The sequence below is a fragment of the Sebastes fasciatus genome, chromosome 11, assembly GCF_043250625.1.
Source record: "Sebastes fasciatus isolate fSebFas1 chromosome 11, fSebFas1.pri, whole genome shotgun sequence".
In the NCBI taxonomy this organism is placed as follows: Eukaryota; Metazoa; Chordata; class Actinopteri; order Perciformes; family Sebastidae; genus Sebastes; species Sebastes fasciatus.
In genome coordinates, this window is record NC_133805.1 from 33,990,930 (window position 1) to 34,013,911 (window position 22,982).

Genomic DNA, 22,982 nt, shown 5'->3' on the forward strand with positions numbered 1-22,982 from the left:
TCCTACAAAATCAATGTGTATTTAATCCACATAATTGTGAAACAGGAAGTGTAAAGAGGGAGGAGTAACATGTAGGGAGGAGATCGGAGTGGATGAGTGGGTCAAAAACACCAGACTTTCACCCAGGAGACCGCTGTTAGTGTTCCGTGTGAACCCAGAAGTCAACGTTGATTTCACATAACTTCCATACTTAAATAACGACACTTCCATAGTTATTTTAACCCAGGGATTTATATAGTGCAGTGAAAACAAGGCCACAGTGAGTAAAATGTGACAGGAGCAAAAAAAGCCCCGAAACTACTTTGGGTTCATAGGAAGAAAATTAGTCGCGTTATCTGGATCCAGGGAAGTGTTTTTTTCTTATTTCTTTGGTAAAAAGAGACATTCTTGTCTCACATTTGCCCTGAATTTCCATCATTGTTTTGGAGAAAATCTATTTTTAAGACTTACAAAGGCTCCAGTGAGGTCACAGCTGTGAAACTGTTTCGGGCATCAGGTTTTCGACACCCAGAAAGGTCAAAAACTGAAGGTATTTCGGTTCATAGGTGTGTCTATGTCCTTATTTTTGCAGCCGAAAAGACAAAAGGAGGTCAAAATCTATAATACAGTGCTAATACTAATATACTACTATATAGTAAACAGTGTCAATCGCACCTCTGTTCCGAGCGAGAATTAGTCACTCTGTCCAAACACGTCTTGACATTTTAAAAACTCATCCGTGTCTTTCTTTCCTCGCAGGTCCAGAATGTTCCAGGAACTTCACGGCTCCCAGAGGCGTCATCAAGACACCGGGCTTCCCCGAGAAGTACCCCAACAACCTGGACTGCACCTTCATGATCTTCGCCCCCAAGATGTCCGAGATCGTGGTGGAGTTCGACAGCTTCGACATGGAGCCCGACACCACGCCGCCGCCGGGCGCCCTCTGCCGATACGACTGGCTGGAGATCTGGGACGGCTTCCCTGCAGGTGAGGAAATGGAATGAGAAAAATGGGGGAAATATTGGCGGAAGGCTGGGCGGCTAAAACCTGAGCTCAAGCATGAAAGAAATATTTCTAGTCAAGTCTTAAAGGAAGATGAGAACAAAGCTGGAGCCGACTGGCACCAAAACAAGTACAAAAATATGATGCTACAACTTTAATTATTCATGTTTTAATTTACTTACACATCGACATGCAAGATGGTGATAATGGAACCCATTTCCTCAACTAGCGACACTGAAAAAAACAAATTTTTTTAGGAAGTAAACTTTAGTTTTATAAGCATTTTATGAGCTCTCAAAGCATTGTATTCAGCTTGAGACTTGTCTAAGAAATACATTTTAATAGCTGACATGAAACAAAACAAAACCAGGTAAAAACAAGCTAATAAAAAAGTGCATAAGGGATAATTTTGCCTGTTGGATTTTACTGAAGCATCCCTTTTTTTAGCTTGAGCCTCTGTCTCAGAAACACACTCTTATGGCTCAAGAGCATAATACATAATAAGCTCTAAAAATGGACGCGCTACCAAGATAGATAGATAGCAGTGAGATCAGATGGAAAATGTCAGACAGAAAAAAAAAAGATAAAGGTGTAAGAATTGAAGGAGAAACAGCGAGACTACTTCTCCACAGGTGCAGGGTAAGAACAGGGAAAATGGGATGCAGATGCAGAGGATAAATATGCGGAGCTGTGAAGCAGCAGAGAGGAGAGAAGGATGAGAAGTGCTCGGGACGGCTTCCCCCTGCAGATGTTGACAGAAAACAGACAGAGACATGTGGAGGTGAAGGGGAGGAGGAGGGAGGAGAACAAAGGATGGATGGCTTCCCTGCAGGTGGGACGAGCTGGGATTGAGCGATGGAGGCGAACGAGGAAGCAGAGGCAGAAAATAAAGACAAGAGGAAGATGTGGCCTGAAGTAGGAGAGCAGGGAGGGATATGTGTTTTCACTTGTTTTATTTTTGGGAGACAATTTTACATGTTTTGTGCATATCAGCAACAACAGGATGCATTTGTACTTTCAAATACATTTTATCACATTTAAGACCTTGCAGAAGTCTTGATTTAATAGTAATATTGTGGAACACTCCTCCTTTACAAACGGATTTACACGCCGTTTCTGAAAATACAACAATGACTTAAGGTGATTTTCAAAATAAAATCTGACTGCAGGTAGTCAGCATGTCAGCTTTCTGGCTACTCTGATGTTGAAATAGGAGATTTAAAATATTTTTCACTACACTTAGCTTGATGAAAAAAGCAATGTCTAATTCTGACCAGCGTCTTACAGAACACCCTCTGACCCGGCCGATGTGTTGAGATCAGTCGAGACAAAACCAAGCACCGCCCACCGGTCGGAGCAAACGTTCTCATTTTACAGCTAAACAGTACACTACAGGATGTTTCTGAAAACATTTGAGGAAAGAAATAAGCATTACAGTAACAGAATATTGTTTCATATTTGATCAGCGCTGCCTAATTTGACCGTGTGGTCGGAGTGTGCGAGCTTCACCAGCAGCGATGAGAGCTGCGTTAGAGCCTCCTCGGCTCTTTTTTCCTTCGGGAGCGGTGAAATCTTGCATATGCCATTATGGCCAGGCCAGACCGCTCACGTAAGCAGCATGTGTGTGCGTTGCGGAATCTCTTGCTTTTTATTTCCACGCCCATGTTAACAGGTTAGAACAGCCACATGAGCCGCGCGGCAGCGGCGTGAGCAGCGGCGTGAGCAGCGGCGTGAGCAGCGGCGTGAGCAGCGGCGTGAGCAGCGGCGTGAGCAGTGCGGCTCGGCTGCGTGTCAGATGCTTGAATCTAGAGATTCAAGGTCTCGCCTATTTGTTCCCCGTGCCGCGCACAGCAGCAACAGATTATCTGTCTCATGTTGCCTACTACTGTCAGGATATAGTGACAGTTTGAGCAAACATGACAACAGGTTATTTGTATTAATTTACCAACTGTAGGTAATAATCATTAATGGCTCAGCTGTTACTCAGTTCATTTCAGTCTTTTATTTGAAACTCATCCTCCTGTGCACTGGAGACTGGATGTACTGAGAGAGACTCCATCACAGCTTGCTCATTGTTTCCTCACCAACAACCACACTTGGGAAAAAAATGGTCTCTCTGCACATGAATGACGGCGGCGCATCCTGCTCTACCCTCTGTTCACACTCCTCCCCTCGCTTGGACAGCGTTTCTCAGCCTCCATTGTTGTCTAATTAGCCGTACAGTGTGCAGATAATGGTGAGAGCTACATACCTTGGACAGGCCTGAGTGGGCTGCCAGGATGCCCACAATACTCGCTGCTGTGCCCAGAGCGTTGCCTGATTATTGCCAGGGAGGAGACGGGCATGGGAACATGAGGGACACAAAGACTGGCACAGGTAAACAGACTGTGACATACACTTTAAAGCCGTGCCAGCATACATAACATGCCAGGGCTTTTCCTGTCAGATGATCTGTGTGTGTGTGTGTGTGTGTGTGTGTGTGTGTGTGTGTGTGTGTGTGTGTGTGTGCGTGCGTGCGTGCGTGCGTGCGTGCGTGCGTGCGTGCGTGTGTGTGATGCTTGTTTACTGAGTGAACATGTGTGTCAGCGCAGATAACAAAGCATCTCTGCAGCAAGGTGAAGACCAGGATGTACTTTTTCATCCCATCAAACGCATTCGCAGTGTTAACACGAATGCCAAACATTCCCATCATGCACTGCTGTTGTTGTTTTTTTTCTTTGAGAGCTGTAAATCTGTTCTTCAAAAGGAATTTTTTTTTTTGGTGGGATTTAATCAGATAAACAAACATTTAGGGCTCAATATTTTTAGATTTATTCTTCAAAAAAATAAATAATAATTTGAATTTATTTATAAAATGTATTTTTTGCAGAAAATGATTAACCTTATAAATATCTTAAATAAAGAGTTTTTACTCTTTTTTTTTTTTCAAAAATTCGTTCACTTATTTGGTTTTTCCAGAGCTCCGAGTGACAGGCCTTACAGAGATTTCTTGGTAGGAAATATGGTTTAAATCTCTGCAAAAACACAGTAAGTGAACCTAATAATAAGATTTGTTTTGTTCAAAATCTATTTATGAATCTATTTTAAATCTTTATCTTATACTCATACATACAGATACTTTATAATGGCGAAACGATGGATTTGAATCTTCCTCTGCTTGATGTTTATTTCATTTATGACCATTTCCTAGTTAAATGTAAATTCAGCCATATTGCTTGAGGGATTTTTTCCATTTTATAGCTGATTGCATCGACAACAGCCAGTTTTACAGCTATACCATTTCACACTACCTCCGATAAGGCTGAAATAATTCAAAATGTAATCCGTCACAGATTGCCGACTACCTGCTTTAATGTAACTGATAAACATAATCCACCAGATTACTCAAAGCTCTGCATTCCAATGTGGTTTCCTTGAGTTATTTTTTGCTTATTTTTGCCTCAAATTGTTAGAAAAGTGCAATTTTTGTAACATGTATGACTTCCCTCTGGACTGAATGTTCCCTCCTCGAGTCCTCGAGAGGCTGCAGATACAATATCTCTTTGAAACAGGAGGCACCACAAGCCTGGCATTGTTTCTCACAGATAAGAACAGGATGAAATGGCCAGCACACTGTGGGCAGGCAGCGACGTCAGCACAGTGTTTAAGACATGAGACGGTCTGTCGCTGTGTGCTGCATATAAGAAAATTATGTTGTTACGGTGGATGCCCTGCGTCTCGTGTTTCATCGTTACATTTTAGTCACAGAGCAAGTCTACTAAAAAACAGTCAGTTGCACACAGTTATGAAGATCCCGGAAGACTCTTCTGTCCATCTGGTTCTAAAGATCATCCCTCTGCACAACTAACAAGATTTATCTTAATAATTGTGATGTGTATCAAAATGTTATACTACAATTATTGTCTATATTTATCGATATTAATATTATTTTCCATGCATATTAAGAAAGGAGATGCTCCAATCTTTCTAGGGTTATCAACTTTAGAAATTAGCAGGGCTCTCAATCGATTAGAATATTTAATCGTGATTAATCGCATGATTGTCCATAGTTAATCGCAATTAATTGCAAATGAGTCACACGTTTTTGTATCTGTTCAAAATGTACCTTAAAGGGAGATTTGTCAAGTATTTAATACTCTTATCAACATGGGAGTGGGCAAATATGCTGCTTTATGCAAATGTACGTATATGTTTATTATTGGAAATCAATGAACAACACAAAACAATGACATACGCTAGATTTTGGCAAGAAAACTGTCATGGCCATTTTCAAAGGGGTCCCTTGACCCCTGACCTCCAGATATGTGAATGTAAATGGGTTCAATGGGTACCCACGAGTCTCCCCTTTACAGACATGCCCACTTTATGATAATCACATGCAGTTTGGGGCAAGTCATAGTCAAGTCAGCACACTGACACACTGACAGCTGTTGTTGCCTGTTGGGCTGCAGTTTGCCATCTTATGATTTGAGCATATTTTTTATGCTAATTGCAGTACCTGTGAGGGTTTCTGGACAATATCTGTCATTGTTTTGTGTTATTAATTGATTTCCAATAATAAACATATACCTACATTTACATAAAGCAGCATATTTGTCCACTCCCATGTCGGTAAGGGTATTAAATACTTGACAAATCTCCCTTTAAGGTATATTTTGAAGAGATGAATAATGTGTGATTAATCGCGATTACATTTTTTTATCGATTGACAGCCCTAATAAATATCAATTTTGGGTTAAATGGAGGCTCTCTTTAAAAATATATACATATCTTCCCTATGATTAGTACCAGATTATATGGTCCTTTCAGGAAATTTCCTGGAAAAGGATTGAGAAATGACGGACTCTTACAATAAAGCATTACCTTATTTGTTCATCCAGGTGGGCTGAGAAGTTTTTTTGATGATTCTGGGAATACCTGCAGAATTGCAGTATGTGTTGTAAACTGCCTTTTGGGCTTTTCAAAGATGGCTGGGGATTTATTTTTCTGAAAAGTGGAAGCTTAGCTCTGAGACTCGAATGTAATGATAGTACAGTATGTGAGAGAGGCAAAAGACTGGGAGCAAATGTTTGGAGGTCTGGTCGTCTTGTTTCTTTAGACATGAGTGTACTCACAGTCAGAATTGTCTGACTTAATATTAATTAGAATATGAAGTAAAACAGGTAATTCTTCCCATTTGAATAACCAAATTTCCTGCCCATTATAGGGGTTCTTTTTGAGGCTTGAAAATATAATTGTTTCCATCTATCCGCAGTGCTTAACTCCTCTCACAACACTGCATCTGATATCTGAGGACTCATCTTTCCATCGGATGTCACTTACTCCATAACAAGAAGTTAAAATCTTAATTAAACAACCTGGAAGCAAAGTTGTGAATGTGAGCGCTAACAGGATGACAAAACATACAGGTTTAACACAATACCCTGTGATGTCTCGGGATAAAATGCTTATTCTTTACTGCACCTGGTTTTATACATGCAGTTTAAATATAGTGTTGGAATAATAAGTGTCAATGAGATATGTTGTGGAAACGAGTGTTTCTGCTCACCTTTATTCCTGTCTCAAAGGTGTCACATCACTCATGAGAGGTGAGATATTGGAGCAGACAGGAGATCAGCTGCTCATTGTGTTTGTCTGAAGACTCTCAACAACACAGCAGATTAAACAAACTGACTTTAAGTTTTAGGGGGCTTTTTAATCTACATTTTTAGACATGAGTTCTGTGTAGAAAGAACGTTTCAAGCTTTTGTGTTTTTGCTCGAAGTCACAAAACATTTCCCAGGACAGTGAGGGCAGAAAAGGACAAAGTGAATAATAAAAATCGCTCTGCAGTTGATGAGTGATGAAGCTGACATTCTCCTTTTTCTTCAACTCCCCTGCTCCATCTCTCTCTCTCTCTCTCTCTCTCTCTCTATCTCTCTCTCTCTCTCTCTCTCTCTCTCTCTCTCTCTCTCTCTCCCTCTCCATTTGTCTCTTTGTTCTCCCACTTTTTCCCTCTGTTCTCTCCTCTTCTTCCTCCCAACGTTCTCTTTCCTTATTATCCTCTTCTCCTCCCTCATTTCCTACCTCCTATTCACTTGAATCCCCTCCTCTCCATCCCCCCTCTTCCTCACTCAGTGGGTCCCCACATTGGCCGGTACTGTGGTCAGACGTCCCCGGGCCGCGTGATCTCCTACACCGGCATCCTGTCCATGACCATCACCACTGACAACGCCATCGCCAAGGAGGGATTCTCCGCCAACTACACCATCCGCGAGAGGAACCTCCCCCCAGGACACGAAGATGAAGGTGAGCAGCTGGAGTGGTGATGAGACATTGAGGGGTGGGGGGGAGGAGTGATGTGGAGGGTAGACGTGTCATCTGGCGTTAGGAAGGACCAGGGTTAATTTCCTGGATGTTTCTGAGTCTCATTTGCCTTTTACAGTATGAAAAAAAAATACATCGATGTGATCCTTGACCTCTGACCTCCATGTTGGAGGGAAGGCAGACAGAGAATTTCTCCTTTGGGGATTTAAAGCATGGAGCAGAGAAAAAATATGTGGCTTTTTCGCTTTATTGTCGCACCATTACGTCATGTAATCAGCTGCTGAGTTTGTGATTGAAGGGGAAGAAAAAGACATGACACCCCACCAATCAGATCACTTAATCTATCTTCTTTTTGATGCATCTTTTTATCTGTAAAATGCTAATAAATAGTGAAAAATGGGCATCATAATTTCCAAGGGGATATCTGCAAATTATAACCCACAAATGTTAAATTCACAGTCAAAAACAAGCAATTTCTCACATTTGACTGAATCAAAATTGTTGTAATTTTCGGGCTATCAACTATCGGTTGCTACAATTAGCTATTCAATTTTAATGGTTTTAGAGTCCCCTTGTTCTTATTTTGTGGGCAGCTGTGGCTCCGCGGTTCGAGTTCCTCCACTCCGCATGTTGAAGTGTCCATGGGCAAGATACTGAACCCCAAATTGCTCCCAAAGGCTGTGCCAACAGTGTGTGAATGAGCATTTAGATCCTGATGAGCAGGTTGGCACCCTGTGTGTGTGTGTGTGTGTGTGTGTGTGTGAATGGGTAAATGTTGACATGTAAGCACTTGGAGTGGTCTGAAGACTAGAAAGGCGCTATATAAATAAAGTCCATTTACCATTACATTTGAACTAGGGCTGTCAAAGTTAACGCGTAAACACAGATTTGTTTTAACACCACTAATTTCTTTAACGCATTAATGCAAATTGCGATTTTTAGGTGGCAGCGGGCTCAGTTTTAAAGCTAGGCTTTAGCGAGGAGGCAAAATAACGCTCCAAACATACTTTAAATTTTGGCGAGGAAAAGATGGCATTGCCATTTTCAAAGGGGTCCCTTGACCTCTGACCTCCAGATATGTGAATGAAAATGGGTTCAATGGGTACCCACGAGTCTCCCCTTTACAGACATGCCCACTTTATGATAATCACATGCAGTTTGGGGCAAGTCATAGTCAAGTCAGCACACTGACACACTGACAGCTGTTGTTGCCTGTTGGGCTGCAGTTTGCCATGTTATGATTTGAGCATATGTTTTATGCTAAATGCAGTACCTGTGAGGGTTTCTGGACAATATTTGTCATTGTTTGTGTTGTTTATTGATTTCCAATAATAAATATATACATACAGTACATTTGCATAAAGGGAGCATATTTGCCCACTCCCATGTTGATAAGAGTATTAAATACCTGACAAATCTCCCTTTAAGGTACATTTTGAGCAGATAAAAAATGTGTGATTAATTGCGATTCAATATTTTAATCGATTGACAGCCCTAGTTTGAACTTATGGACTCAAAACCACCGTTTGTTACCCTTTTATAGCCATTTGTAGTCTATTCGCTGCCCCTTGTCACAGTTCATTTAAATATTTTTAAAGTCCTGAAGAAATGAAACTCAGTGTTTCACAAAAAAGCAATCGTATATATCAATATTTTTCCTGTAACTGATACCTTGATGACATGATTCTGATAAGAGTAACCCCACCCATCAGGTGCTCCTGATTCAGGATCTGTATTTGACTTCACACAACAGTGTAATCTTATCTCATAGATGTAACTTAGAATATAAGATGTGATTTGGTTCTGATAAAAACAGCTTATATTTCCTTCAGTTTGACCTACTTTTAACTCTTATCTTCTCCTGTTGTACAATGAATTAGGCCGATTTCACACATCAGGATATTATCACGAGATGAAGATGAAATTGTCATGCTTCATAATAGAACAAGTTCTTTTTCATGTGTTGTGTTTCGTCAGTTGACCTTACAGAGAATGTCTGTAGAGAGTAAAGTTATGTTGGTCCGTATGTTTCTTGCACTCTTGTAACCTCAACCCCAGTCACCCTGTTTAGGAATGTGTGAGTGTGTGTAGAGGTGAGTTTACGTAAGGTCCCATGGTGGCTAACATGGGACCTTTGGGAGAAATGAACGTAAATCTCCACATTTTACTGCTCGAAATTGATATTTAATGACTTAAAGTCAGTTGACTGTGCATTTATTTTGTGTTTTGGTCAGGATTTTATCCTTTATCTGAGGATTTAGATGCCTCAACCTCACACAGTGGTCAGTGAAGCTGCTTAATTCATTCTTTTCCTCTTTTTTTTGTCTTTCAAAGGTCTTTTTATTAATTGTCAATAATCAATAGAACAGTCATTATACAGGGAAAGTTCTTTTTTTTGTTTTTCTGAACAACACTCACCTGTGACAGAACACATCAATCATACCTGACAACAACATGCACACAGACAGCCACAGCTGACCACAAAAGACATAACTCATTCTCAAACATGGATACATAAAATTCAAATTGTAGAAAATACAGAGAGAGTATCCACAAATAAGTCATGAAATAAGAAGAAGAAGAAGAAGAGAGAAAAATAAATAAATAATAAATAATAATAAATAAATATATAGATATATTATAATAATAATAATAATAATAATAATAATAATAATGAATACATTTAATATAAATATAAATATGAATAAACTTGCCCCTCTTTCCCACTCACATTGGATCAGAGACATTATGTCCTGTATGAATTTAAAGAAAAAACGTTATACTACGCGGGTAACAGAGAGTACATTTTACAAAGTATGGGGCCCCTTTTTGACATTTTTTGAGAAACCCACTACCGTAATCTCTGAGTAGCCAGTACTCGTATCTTCTTTTTCCTTTTTTATTTAATTTTATTCATTTATTATTTTCCTCTTTTAAAATGTAAAAAAGTCTCATTGAGTTGCAACAATAAATGGATGATAGACAATGTACACAGGCTTTGAAAACTGTCAAACACTACACAAGACAGGTATAAACAATATACAGTTATTAACAAACCATTTGTGTCTCCATGTTCTGGAGCTTTCAATATCAAATGATATTCATTGGCAGATGGAGTTGCCAGTTGTCATAGGAAAAAGAAAATGGAAGTTCAGATGTCCAGTTAAAATGCTCATATTTGTATTTCAATTTTCAAACTTCGTCCAAGTAGCCTACATTAGAATCAGAAATATTGACAGAGAGAGTTGTTTTCTAAGTCATTCAGTGTATTATTCCGGCAGCATATTGTAGGCTAAAGCTTTTTTGTTTTTACCTTTAATATTTTGATATAGAAATGAGGTTATTTGTTTATTATATTCGATACCATGTCATTTAATCACCACACGATGCACTGAACTGGAAAATGTTTCTGAATCACACATGTATGTAGACATTTCACCAGAGGGGTCAAAGTAATTATCTTCTCTTTTTTACAGTTTACTTGTTGGTTTTTGCCGTGGGCAGAACGTGTGGGTGTCGCTGGGTTGTATGCATGTATGTGTGTGTCACTGTTGATGGTGAGTGTTAATGACAAGGTACATGGATGTAGTCTATATTTATCAAATATGTCTGTACTGTATGTGTGTGTGTGTGTGTGTGAGAGATAAATCTGTCCCTCTAGTCTTAACTGGGATGGCTGAGAGAAGCACTGGTGTTTGACAAAGCTCTAATTATCTTAGCTTAAGTAAGATAACACACACACAGACACACTCAACTACTTTGCCTTCAGACCCCCTAAGCTCAGCAGATTGAATTAAAGCTTCTCGGCGAACCAAATCACTTTGACTTTTCTCCAAATTTCATAACCGCTCTGATGCTATCAGCAAGTGATTGTAGCCTAGCCTACTTGTACCCCATTCAGCATTTGCCAGGTGGTATCCTAGACTGTATATAAAGATGGACGACATGACACCTCCTCAAAAGTGAAGTCAAAACATCTGGATCACCCCCTGGTGGCTGGCTGCAGTATAACTCATTAAGCTCCATGTTAGTGGATGGGACATGGGCCAAACTAAAAAGTCACAAATAGTCATTAAATCGTTTTTCCCAAAGTTGATTTGTGTCATTTTAGTTAGTTCTTATCAGGCTGATGTATGTTCAGTGTTAATTTCTCTGATAAATTCAATTTTAAAAAAGGGAGACGTCATGATTGGCAGCTGTGAGTCTCTCTCGCTAACAAGCTGCGGCCGTGCTCGGCTCACGATTGGCTCAGGCTGGTGATTCTGGCTCCGAATGAGGTCAAAGTCTCAGGATGGCAGCTCCCGTATCCGGGATATTTTGGCTTCGGTTCTATACAGTGGGAGGAAGTGGAGACACGTCGTCCATCTTTTATATACAGTAATTAAAAAAAATAGAAATTGCATTTTTTTCAAGAAAAATACTTCCACATATTGAGTCAGCTGTAACACCTGAATACCACTTGTGTGTTTGTTTGTAAGCTAGCAGAGATAGTTAGCTAAGTAGCTTAATGGTACATGTCCACCGGGGCGTTTTTTATCGCGAGGGCACGCGCCGCTTCCCAGCATTGGACGCTTGGTGGGCTGCCACTAGATACAACACACTCGGCACCTGATTGGACGAACGCTTTCCCTCCGTAGGCTGCTGCTCCCAGCTTTCAAACCGGAAACAACATGGAGGCTCGGTTGGAAACTTTCTTCTCTTATTTCACGAAAATTGTTCACTGAAATGTGTTTCTGAAAATATTTGAGGTGAGAAATAAGCCACGCAGTTGCTGAATCTGTCTTTATCTAGTATCGACAATTCTCAGGAGTTTCGAGAGGCGGCGAGTCACACTGGACGCCCGTGATTTATATAAAGTAGACTAGCCCTCAACTTTATGCAAATGAGGAACGCCGTCATGACGCTTTGTCTCTCGAATCGCACCGCCACGCTACCAGAATGCATTGCACAGCTGCTCACATAGACAATGAACGGGAAGCGTGGAAAGGACGGATCCTGTGGACACGGACCATAATGGATAAAAAGATGACAGCCAAAAGTAATGGATAAACATTTGAAATAGTTAGCCAAAATTAATGGATAGTGGTTGAAATGTAACACTAGCTAAAAGTAATGGATAAACATTTGAAATAGTTTGGTTAGTTAAGAGTAATAAATGTTGGCTCGATACATTAGGCTAATGCTCAACAGTAGAAAGTAGTTGTCTGAAAGTCTTGATTAAATGGTTGAAATGTCCAGATTCGGACACAGAGTGGTAGTAAGCCTAGTAGGCATAGGCTACAAATGTAAAATTTAACAAACTGACTGAAACATTAGTTGAATTTTATTGCAATAATAGCAATAGTAATAGTAATAGTGTTAAAAAAACAACCATTTCAAAATCCATTCAGTGGAACACATTTGGAACGTGATGGGTGGTCTTGATGAAGGGGAACATCTGACAAAAAAAAGGTCGGGAGCCACTGCCACAGTATATAAAACATTTTATCTTCAATGTATTCAGATTTTTACATCAAGCTGTGCCGTCATCCTCTTGAGATTCTCAGAAAGAACTTCCATTCAAGCTGGATCTTTGCAAACAGCCTCTGAGGAATCAAACTCTGACATCCTGCAGTGAATTTACAGTTTTCTCTCGCTGTGTCCCGGCCATCACCTCCACAAAACGGCCTCCAGCCGGGCCTTTGATCAGCTGAACGATCGGTGGGGGCGTCATTTTACGTCCTTTCTTTCTTTTTGGATAGGAGAGGTGGAGGGACGGGGGTTGAGGTTTGCCCCCTCGTGCCTGCTGTGAGGGAGACATTGAGGTTGTCTCGTGAATTGAAATGAGAAAAAAAGGCAAAAGAGATGTTTTGAGGCAAGAAGAAAAACAGAAAAGTGAGAGAATTCAGTGGTGAAGTGATGTATCGGCAGGCTGATATCCAGCGGTGTTTTACGCTCTCATTGTCTTGCTTCAGTTTCAGGGCAGGGAGTAGGGAGAAAGCTGTGAAGTGGATGATTTTGGCCTGAAAATTGTCAAGTTAACAAATATTGATGATGAGTGCAAAAACACCAGCTCTCTGCAGTCTTGTGATGTTGCAAGCAGACTTTCTCCCTAATTTATTTGTGGAACTTGGAATGATGTAAGTGTGTTTGTGTCAGTGTGGCAGACCTTGTGTCTCCAGACAGGCCTCCCACACACACATAAACACTCACGTTTCCTTTTGTCCCCCCCACCTCCCTCTTCCTTCCCCATGCTCCCCTGCTGTTACAGAGTGGACACAGAGACACTGTAGTTTGTCCAAATGCTGTTTTGAAACAGTTTCGTAAGCCCTGAGGAGTGTCTCGATCTACGTAGGAGTGCATTATCCTTTATAGTCTGAGAGTGAAAATCAGCTAAATTAGAGCTGAATCTACACATGACATCAGCAGCAGTGTGCGCCTGTGTGGGGTTTGTGTGTATTGTATACACCGAATATAAACAACATGCTGAAGCTAAAACGATTAGTTGATCCACAGGAAATTAATTGATGACAATTTGGATAATTGGATAATCCTTTAAAGTCAAATAAAAATAAAACATTCTCTTCTTCCAGCTTCTCTAATGTGAAGATTTATGTGTTTTATATCATTCAATTAAATTAAATTTATTTTTATATATCGTCAAATCATAACAGAAGTTATCTCGAGACGCTTTATATATAGAGCAGGTCTAGACCGTACTCTATAGTTTAGAGACCCAACAAGAGATCCTACCAAGAGCATTACATTGTTATACACTGTAGCCAGGAAAAACTCCCCGTTTAGCGGGTAGAAACCTAGAGCAGAACCGGGCTCTGGGGGGGCGGCCATCTGCCGAGAGCGGCCGGGTTTTGAGAGAGAGAGAGAGAGAGAGAGACGGGGAGAGAGAGGAGGAGAGATGCACAGCAACCACAATAATAGCACAGCAGCTGGAAGAACTAATACAAATAGGACTAATAACAAAAATCAATAGCAGAGGATGTAAAAGAGTGATAATACAACTATCGGAATTAATAGCTGTAATAATAATAGAAATATAACTAATACTACTAATAATAAAAAGGCTGATAATAAATTATTGTAAAGTGATTTATCGTCAGCTTTTGCACTGTTTGTTGAAAGAAAATCAGGCAAAATTAAGATGTCAACCTGGGCTCTGAGAAGCTGTGATGGGTGTTTTTCCAACCCGTTCTCACTCCAAACTCGTCAAATACCGCCGGTTGGTCAGTGCCCCTTGACATCGGAAAACAACGCACGGGGGCACCCTTTAGCGACAGCACGTGACGACCCGGGCTTTCAACTAACTACAATATAAACCCACCCGCTGTGTTATTTGACAGTCGGAGCAAATGACATAGTATTAATAGCATGAGAGTCCGTTCAGGGCGGGCAGGTGAGGTGGTGGATGGGTCAAACAAACACAAGACTTTCATCAAGGAGACGTACACCGATCAGACATAACATAAGGACAGCATGGGCACCCTGAGCGGTCATCCCATACGCAAAGAAATGTTCCTCACTGTGTGTTCTGACACCTTTCTATCGGAACCAGCATTAACTTGTTCAGCAGTTTGAGCTCCAGTAGCTCTTCTATTGGATCAGACAACACGGGCCAGCCTTCGCTCCCCACGTGCATCAACGAGCCTCGGGTCTGACCCCGTTCACCGGTTTTCCTTCCTTGGACCACTTTTGGTAGGTCCTGACCACTGCAGACCGGGAACATCCCACAAGAGCTGCAGTTCTGGAGATGCTCTGACCCAGTCGTCTATCCAGCACTATTTGGCCCTCATCAAAGTCGCTCACATCCTTAGGCTGGCCCATTTTTTCATTGGCCCATTGTAATGAGATAATCAATGTTATTTACTTCACCTGTCAGTGGTCTTAATGTTATGGCTGATCGGTGTTTATTGACACGCCGTCCCTGATCCATCCAAAATTAACGCAAGAGGGGGGTACCTCGTGCGTCGGTCTCTGATGCTGAGGGGCACTGACCGAGCATCGGTATTTGACGAGTTGGGAGTGAGAATGTGTTGGTTTTTCACTACCTTTTTATATTTTGTGGATGACATAATTCATGGCCTAAAAAAAAAAAAATATTTAGAGATTAATTGATTATGAAGATAATAATTATTTGCATTATCAAGATAGAGTAGTGGTTAGAGAAAATCCATCAGATAGCTGTGAGTTTAGCTGTCAAGTCATTATTGAAGGGATTATTAGCAAACAGCGATTTATGCAATGAAATATTCTTTGTTATTTTGACTCTTTACATCGGATGGCACATTGGATTTGGAACAATCCAAAAGAGGTTAAAGTGCTGACTTTCAGCTGTTTTGCATCCGCATTATTATTAAATTATCATACTAACCGATTGTGAAAAACAAAACAGCATTTTGTATTTGAAATTTAAATGTAATTCAGTGACAAATTTTGCACTTTTTAGTGGGTTTCAGCTGCAAATGTCTGCACGTAGAGTAAGTGTTTGAGCATATGAATACTGTACAAAAGCGAGTGTCAAACAGCCGTTAAAATCCACCATAGGAGCTGTTTGAAATGACTCCTTTACTGCTGTGACTGACTGCCCAGCGGGGAGCAGGGACACTTTACTGTGTCTGGGTGACACTCTAATCACAATGCTCACTTGTTTTTCTGCCTGAGACAAAATGAGACAACAAAGATTTATGACTTTGATTTGAGGTGTTTCTTTTAGAATCCCAGTTCAGGAGTTTAATGACATGTTCAGCCATTAGCAGTGACTAACAGGGAGAGCAAAATACCAAAATTCAGTTCATCCAGCTAATGATGTGTGTAATAAACTTCTATTAAAGAGGCAATTATGTATCTCCTCATTTGTTGATATTTTGGATTTCAAAACTCGATTGCCCCCCTGCGATATGTTTAGGAACATAATCTTCATGTTCATTGGTATTTCAAGACACAAACACACAGACCAGCATCTCAGCTTTACAACAGTCAAAGTAGATGGAGACGGTCGGGGTCATGAGGTTCCTTGTTCCTTGATAACATCTGAACAGTTTATTGTGTTATGCCATTTGCTATGACAAAGACCCATTTGGGAGATCAAGTGATTCAAATGAGTTGTTGTATTTTCTATAACTATTAGGTTTGGGTGAAATGTTAAAAGTTTCCAACCGGCCACCGTCAGCTCAACAACCACCGATTGTCAATATATTCCCGTAGTTTCCCGGAGAGATGTGTTTGAGTCTAATAAACAAACTTTATTACTCCTTTCAACCTCGACAAAGGCAACACAAACCAGATCCACTCCTTCTGTTCTTACCTTTCACAATAAAAGCCCTAGACATAAAAAATGATTTGCAGGCGAGTATTTTCTTGTTGTTCATTTGTCACGCCCCCCGGTGTGTAAAGGACTTTAGATGTGAAAATATGCCACCTCTACACACTGTTTTTCCCTGCTGTCTCTCTCTGCACACTGAGGCAGAGGCAGACCATTAAATTAGCAAAATAAAATGAAGAAAATCGACCAAACAATCACTCAGCCGATAGCCGATATATTCGTCCAATCACCTAACCCTACTAACTATCAATACAAAAAGATGAATACAATAAAATAGGTAGAAATAGATGATATCTTTTTTAACCCATCTTTCCACATCAGAGACTATTGGTCTGCAAAAAGTGAGTAAAAGAAACCAAACATGTAGGACTCTTGTTGAACTCTTGTTAATGGAGTTTTTCTGTCTTCAGCAGATTTTGCCTGTATGGAGCCGATGGGCATGGAGTCGGGGGAAATTTCCTCAGAGCAGATCAGCGCTTCGTCCCAGTATAACCCCAACTGGTCCCCCGAACGCTCGCGTCTCAACTACCAGGAGAACGGCTGGACGCCTTCAGATGATACCGTCAGGGAGTGGATACAGGTCAGTAACGTTTGCTTACGATGCAAGGGATTGTTACTTGTAGTGTTGTTTTCTTTATTCTTGAAATTCTTGTGACTGAAATGATGTCACAGTGGTCCTCGTTTTAGAGTCTGATCTCAGAATGTACGTTTGCTCATTCATGGAGAAACGGTGTTCCCCAGTTTGAACTTGACTGTACCGCTGAGATCTTGCTCACATCTGGTCTGAATATTGTTCACTCATTTGTACCACTTTCTCTGCATGTTACAGGGACACAGAGTGGGTAAAGAAAATAAGCCAACATGCATTATTTATTGACATCTGCCTCCCCAGCACAGTTCACATCTCTTGTCTTCATTGTGAAATCTGACGAAGCGGCCTGCAATCACTGAATGTGGAAATAGAGCAGCTCTTTGTTTCATTTCTTTAAACATATTCGATATCTTATTGGATTTTCAGTTCGCTAAACTAACTGCTGTACGGGTTTGAGAAGGAAGAAGTGCAGAGAAGTTGGATCCTAAGTTTTGTTGGGCTCTGTACAAATTAGGGACTCAACGAACTGTTTCTGTTTCAAGCTGCATTTAAAGGGACAGTGTGTAGGATTTGGCGGCATCTAGTGGTGTGGTTGCAGATTGTAACCAACTGAGTAACCCTCCGCTCACTCCTCCCTGTCCAAGACTGCAATTTAAGACCGCCAAGTGCCAAAACGTGGTAACGCTGTTCACCTCGCTCAGAGGCTGTCCTCACCATAATAACACTACTTTAGGAGCAACGGAAGTCAAACGGCGGCTGGCGGTAGCACGGTTTTGCACTCTGTGGCTCACGTTACCGCGGTTTCGCAAGCGTATCGAGAACTACGGTGGCCTTCAGGTATATAATACAAAAAAGGGAATTTCACTGTTTGTTTTTTTCACATCTAGACCACATTGGATCAGGTCCAGATCAAAAACCACTATAGCTAGACCTAGTCATATCTGGACAAGAATAAGTGTCTCTGGCTTCTCTGGGATAATGTAGTCCAGATTTTGGACCTGGTCTAATGAAAAAAGCAGTGAAATTTCCCTTTTTTGTATTTCCACAAATAGATTAAAGCTTTCACAATAATAATAAAAAAAGGATCGGTCGCTCAGGTATATAAATTAAGTTTCCCATCATTTTCCCCTTAACCGCTGAATCGGAAGTTGCGAATTGGAAGCTAACTTCAGCTAGGATACAATGTAATTTGTAACTGCATCTATCGTAAGGTTTATGGCTATATAAATTGTTTCCGATATGCAGATATAGTGTTTTTTCTTGTCTCTTGTTCATAGGCTATACTAGATCAGCAATAGATTTTGCTCTCCAAATGTTTAATAAGACATACACCACTGTTTTCTGCATATTAGATGTACAGTGTGGTGTTGGATTAAATGCAAACAGTTGCATGAATTGCAAAGAGTCTCATGGAATCTTTAGCTCCATGAGTAGATTTAGCTACGGCCTCATGTAGTTATGTTTGTTAAGAAACAGAGTTATCAAGATGACAGGGTTAAATTTAGCTTTAGCTAACACTAGCCTGTGGCTTTCTCTCCGGCTACTTTCACTTCTTTTGCATTAGCTGTCTCGTTGGCTGTCTCTGTGGCATAGTGCAGTTACTGTGATGTGTTTTGGTTTTATTTTGCTCTGTTTTTGTAGTACTTATACATAAATTATACATTTCTGTATGGCATGATCACTTTTTATATGATGTCAGAAATTCAGCTTCAGGTCTGAACTCAATTTGGACTAAATATGTAGGTCCTGTGTCTTGGCTTTTGTACAGCAGAACCCGGTCTCACAGGAAGGCGTATAAATACCACTGCATTACACGGACATTCCGCGCGTCACGAGTACGCATTTTAGCCTTTTCGCGTGTCATTTGTACGCCACACAAACGTCCGTAGTTTAGGCAAGAAAACCACTTAGTTAGGGTAAAAAAAAAGTCATGGTTGGGCTTAAAGTAAGTACGGAAACTAAGTAAAACACGTACGGAAACAACGTAACACAACTACGGAAAACACGTCACAAACATCAATAAAAACATTTTACAATCGTCATGTGGCAAACTCCACTAATGTAACTTAAAGATTATTTTTTGTGTTTTGTCTTTATTAGATAGTGACAGTGACAGTGGTGAAAGGGGGAGAGAGAGAGAGGATGACATGCAGCAAAGGGCCACGAGTCACTGCGATAAGGACTCAGCCTTAGGCATGGAGCACCTGCTCTACCAGATGAGCTACTAGGGTGCCCACTCTACCAGGTGACAAAACACTGGTCTCCTGGTTAAAAGTCCGGTGATTGTTGGACCCATCCACCTCCTCACCAGCCCACCATAAGTGGTCTCTGTTGCTTTTTATAATAGCTACATCTCTTACCTTAGCATTTATACATGGAAGCGTTTACATTGCAGTCAGTACAGAATACATGGTGTAGAAATGACACATGGAAATCAAGAAAGGCGTACATTTTGCACGCTGAACGCCTTGTGCATTATCGGGGCATTTATACGCCTTTTTGGTCTTAAAGATAAGCTGAAAATCTTTGGCACACATGAACAAAGTTAAACTGTTTCTCTTAACAAACCTGAAGAAGAGTGCAGTCCATCATGTTTAGCTAAAATGACAGAATCTGATTAGTTTGGATTTTTCTAAAATGATCAGACCTGACAGGATGACAGGTCACCAAAACTTTAGCTACTTTCAGAGTCCTGGGAAGCATGTGCTTTTCCTAATATGGTTTGGACCAAAGAAAACTCTAGGTGAGATCCCCCCGTCGCCCTCAGATAGACCTATAAGGTGCGGCTGGAGTCCAGGACTGTCCCATTGTCCTCATAGAGGAAGACTCACAATACCCCTCGCAGTAAGAACGGACCCCACTTCCTTCCTGTGGGGGTTACAACAGGAAGTAGACAGGAAGGTGGCCTCGGTGCCGGATTAGTAGTAGTGGCTCTCTATTGTCTGTCTGGGGACTTCTTTTAGCTACCGGGCCACAGCTGAGCCCTCTGGGACGTCATGATATATGAAGCACAGTGTTTTCATTAAGGTTAATGGGTTTATATACTGTATGGAGAGAGACTGAATCCAATAAGCTTAAAGCATGTACTGTTCAATCTACAACAGTTGATTCCATTTACCAGCAATGCCTTCTGAAATGTTTCATTATTTGACTCAGTACAGAGACTTCTCTATGAACAAATCAAAACCCAGTTTCCCTATTATATGTTGATATAGGCATAGATTTACATATGGATCATTTAGATACTTTCCTAAAATATCCCTACAAACATTTTTGCTTATAATCAACGCATCTTAATTTTGGTTTGATGCCATCCACTTTTTCATGCTATGGACAAGCTTTTTAATAATTTTACTGGCAGCTTAGAGCAAAGCAAACATTGTTTACTAGATTGACAAACCTGTCTCCACTAAAATTACATTCCCATACAACGTTTCGAGGGAAATTTAAATGTCTCCTGGACTACGGTCGCACTTTTAAACACTTTTAAACACTTTTAAACTAAAAATGTGATTAACGTTGTAAATTAAAAAAAAAAAAAAAAAAACGCAACAAACCACTTAGTTAGGTTTAGTAAAAAAAGAAAATCATGGTTTGGCTTAAAATGACTACAAAATTGACACAAAACACAACAAAAAACGTAACAAAACGACTTGATTATGTTTATTAAATGAAACATCATAATTAAAATATTGAACGTTGACTTTTAGTTTCACACGGGACACAAACACCAGTCTCCTGGGCGAAAGTCCGTTACTGTCGACCCATCCACCAGCTCCACGGACTATCATTTCAATCGGATTTGTGATACGTCGAAAAAAAACGTAATCTGCGACAAAATGTTTCCCTTGAAACATAATTCACAATGCTGTTTTGTTATATGGAAACGTAATTTTTAGGAGACAAAACTGAAATCAACCATCGCCAATACGTTCTCATTCCAACTCGTCTCATACTGCTCCTTGGCGTCGCGCCCCTTGGCGTCACTTTATTTTCGGCATCAAAACCACTAAAGGTAGGTTTAGGAAAGAACATCATGGTTGGGCTTAAAACTACTGCATTTGTACAGTGAAAATGACTCTGAACGTTGTGAACACGGGACACGAACAGCTGATTGTAATGTGATGCGGGGGACACGAACAGCGGTCTCCTGGATGAAAGCTTTGTGTTTGTTGAACCCATCCACCTCCCTTCTTACCCGCCCTGTGTGTCTCTTTTTACTGATGCCGCAGATGGGTTCACATTGCAGTTAATGAATGAATGCCCTGTGCATTTCATACCAGTGCTAAAGAGTGCCGTGTGCGGCGGTAACACACGGCAACGGCCGTGACAGAGCGGTGGGAATGAGAACGGGCTGCCATAGTGTAAGCAGTAACGTAAGCAGCCGTAAGTTTACGTGACTCATTGACATGTTCCAGTCCACCTTTGTGTTCAGACTGTACCAACGTACGGTACAGATGCTTTCAAATTTTTCTTTTTTTTTTTCATGTTTTGAGGCCTGAAATAAAAACCTACCAAGTCTTTGGATACTTTTGATTAAAGTATGACGTGCCCATTTCTCGTGATATGTAAAGAATGTAGAGGTAAAACACCTGGTAGAGTTAGCTGAGCATGGATGTACCTCAGCAACACTGTGCCTCCCTGCTGTCGGCCTCCGACCAGCTCTCAGTGTTTTCCATACGGACATACTGACTGTAGATACTGAAGGAGGTGGCGACACTCCTCCTTCAGATCACCAGTCATGAGATTTGCACTCGCTCTCTCTCATCATGCCTGAGGCTATAGAAGCTGTACCGGGTCCATTTTGTTGTGTGTGTGTGTGTGGACAGATTTCTATACGTGTGTGTGTGTGTTCCGCTGTTGTTCAAGTGAATCTTTCAGTCCCTCCTGAAGAAACAGCAGACCATCCCCCTGCCACAGTGATTTATAGCCTCAGAACCAATGCTGTTGCTCGCCCCCCGACTCTGTGAGGCGTTTGAGTTATGACTGGTGGTTTTTGTGAAGAGAATTTTCCATTTTATTTGATTAAGTGTGGTGCGTGGCCAACTCCGCACAGCGGGGTATGCCTTACGGCTTTCCATTCATCTTACTTGAGAAGAAAATTATGACTTTGTTAATTCTTGCAGGCCCGCATCCTCCACTGCAAATACCTCTATTATTCATTCAGAGGCATTTATATTTTATTGATACTATTTTCAGGTTACCATTCATAATGTTTCCGGGGGTGATGTTACCCAGTGGCAATTTTGGATTGCGGCAAACAGTGAGCTCATTATCTAGCTTTATTATATATCTGTAATCATATTTTGCACTGTAGTGACTCATCTCATCAGCATGCTGGAAATGGAAAACCTCCGTATCTGTAAACCACATTTTGGGAGATTGACGAGAGGAATTAACTGTAATACTCGAGAAGCAATATGCAAGTTTTACTTGTATAGCAATAAATTATTCAAAGGAGAAAGTTGTACAACGTAAAATTAGCTTTAAATGTAACTTTTAATGTGGAAATTATTACAAGGAACTTTGATTTTGTGCTTATTTTGGCGGTCCCTGTGGACCAAAGAGGTAGTGTTTCAGAGCACCAGGGTCCCTTTAGAAAACATCTAATTTTACTGCAGCAGAGTCTGATAGTCTTCCCCATGCAGTGCTGGTTGTGGTTGTCCCGTGCCTCCCTTCCCTCCAGAGGGCCCAGCAATACGGCCTGGGCCTCCAGCAGTATGGTGTCGGTGTTGGCTGCCAGCGGAGCTCTCCACCTCTCGCCGGTCTGTCTGCCGGAGTCTGAGC

At 40.9% G+C, this 22,982-nt stretch overlaps 1 protein-coding gene across 2 annotated transcripts in view; it reads left to right on the forward strand.

Moving 5' to 3' along the window:
• LOC141777773 (neuropilin-1a-like) overlaps window positions 1-22,982 on the forward strand; it is a 114,370-nt gene that overhangs the window by 44,324 nt on the left and 47,064 nt on the right. Inside the window, exons 4-6 of one of the 2 annotated variants that reach the window (XM_074652324.1) lie at window positions 739-966; window positions 7,099-7,269; window positions 17,014-17,183. In XM_074652324.1, the coding sequence (XP_074508425.1) occupies window positions 739-966; window positions 7,099-7,269; window positions 17,014-17,183 (569 nt within the window). The remainder of the gene's footprint in view (window positions 1-738; window positions 967-7,098; window positions 7,270-17,013; window positions 17,184-22,982) is intronic. The other variant, XM_074652325.1, reaches the window with a different exon arrangement.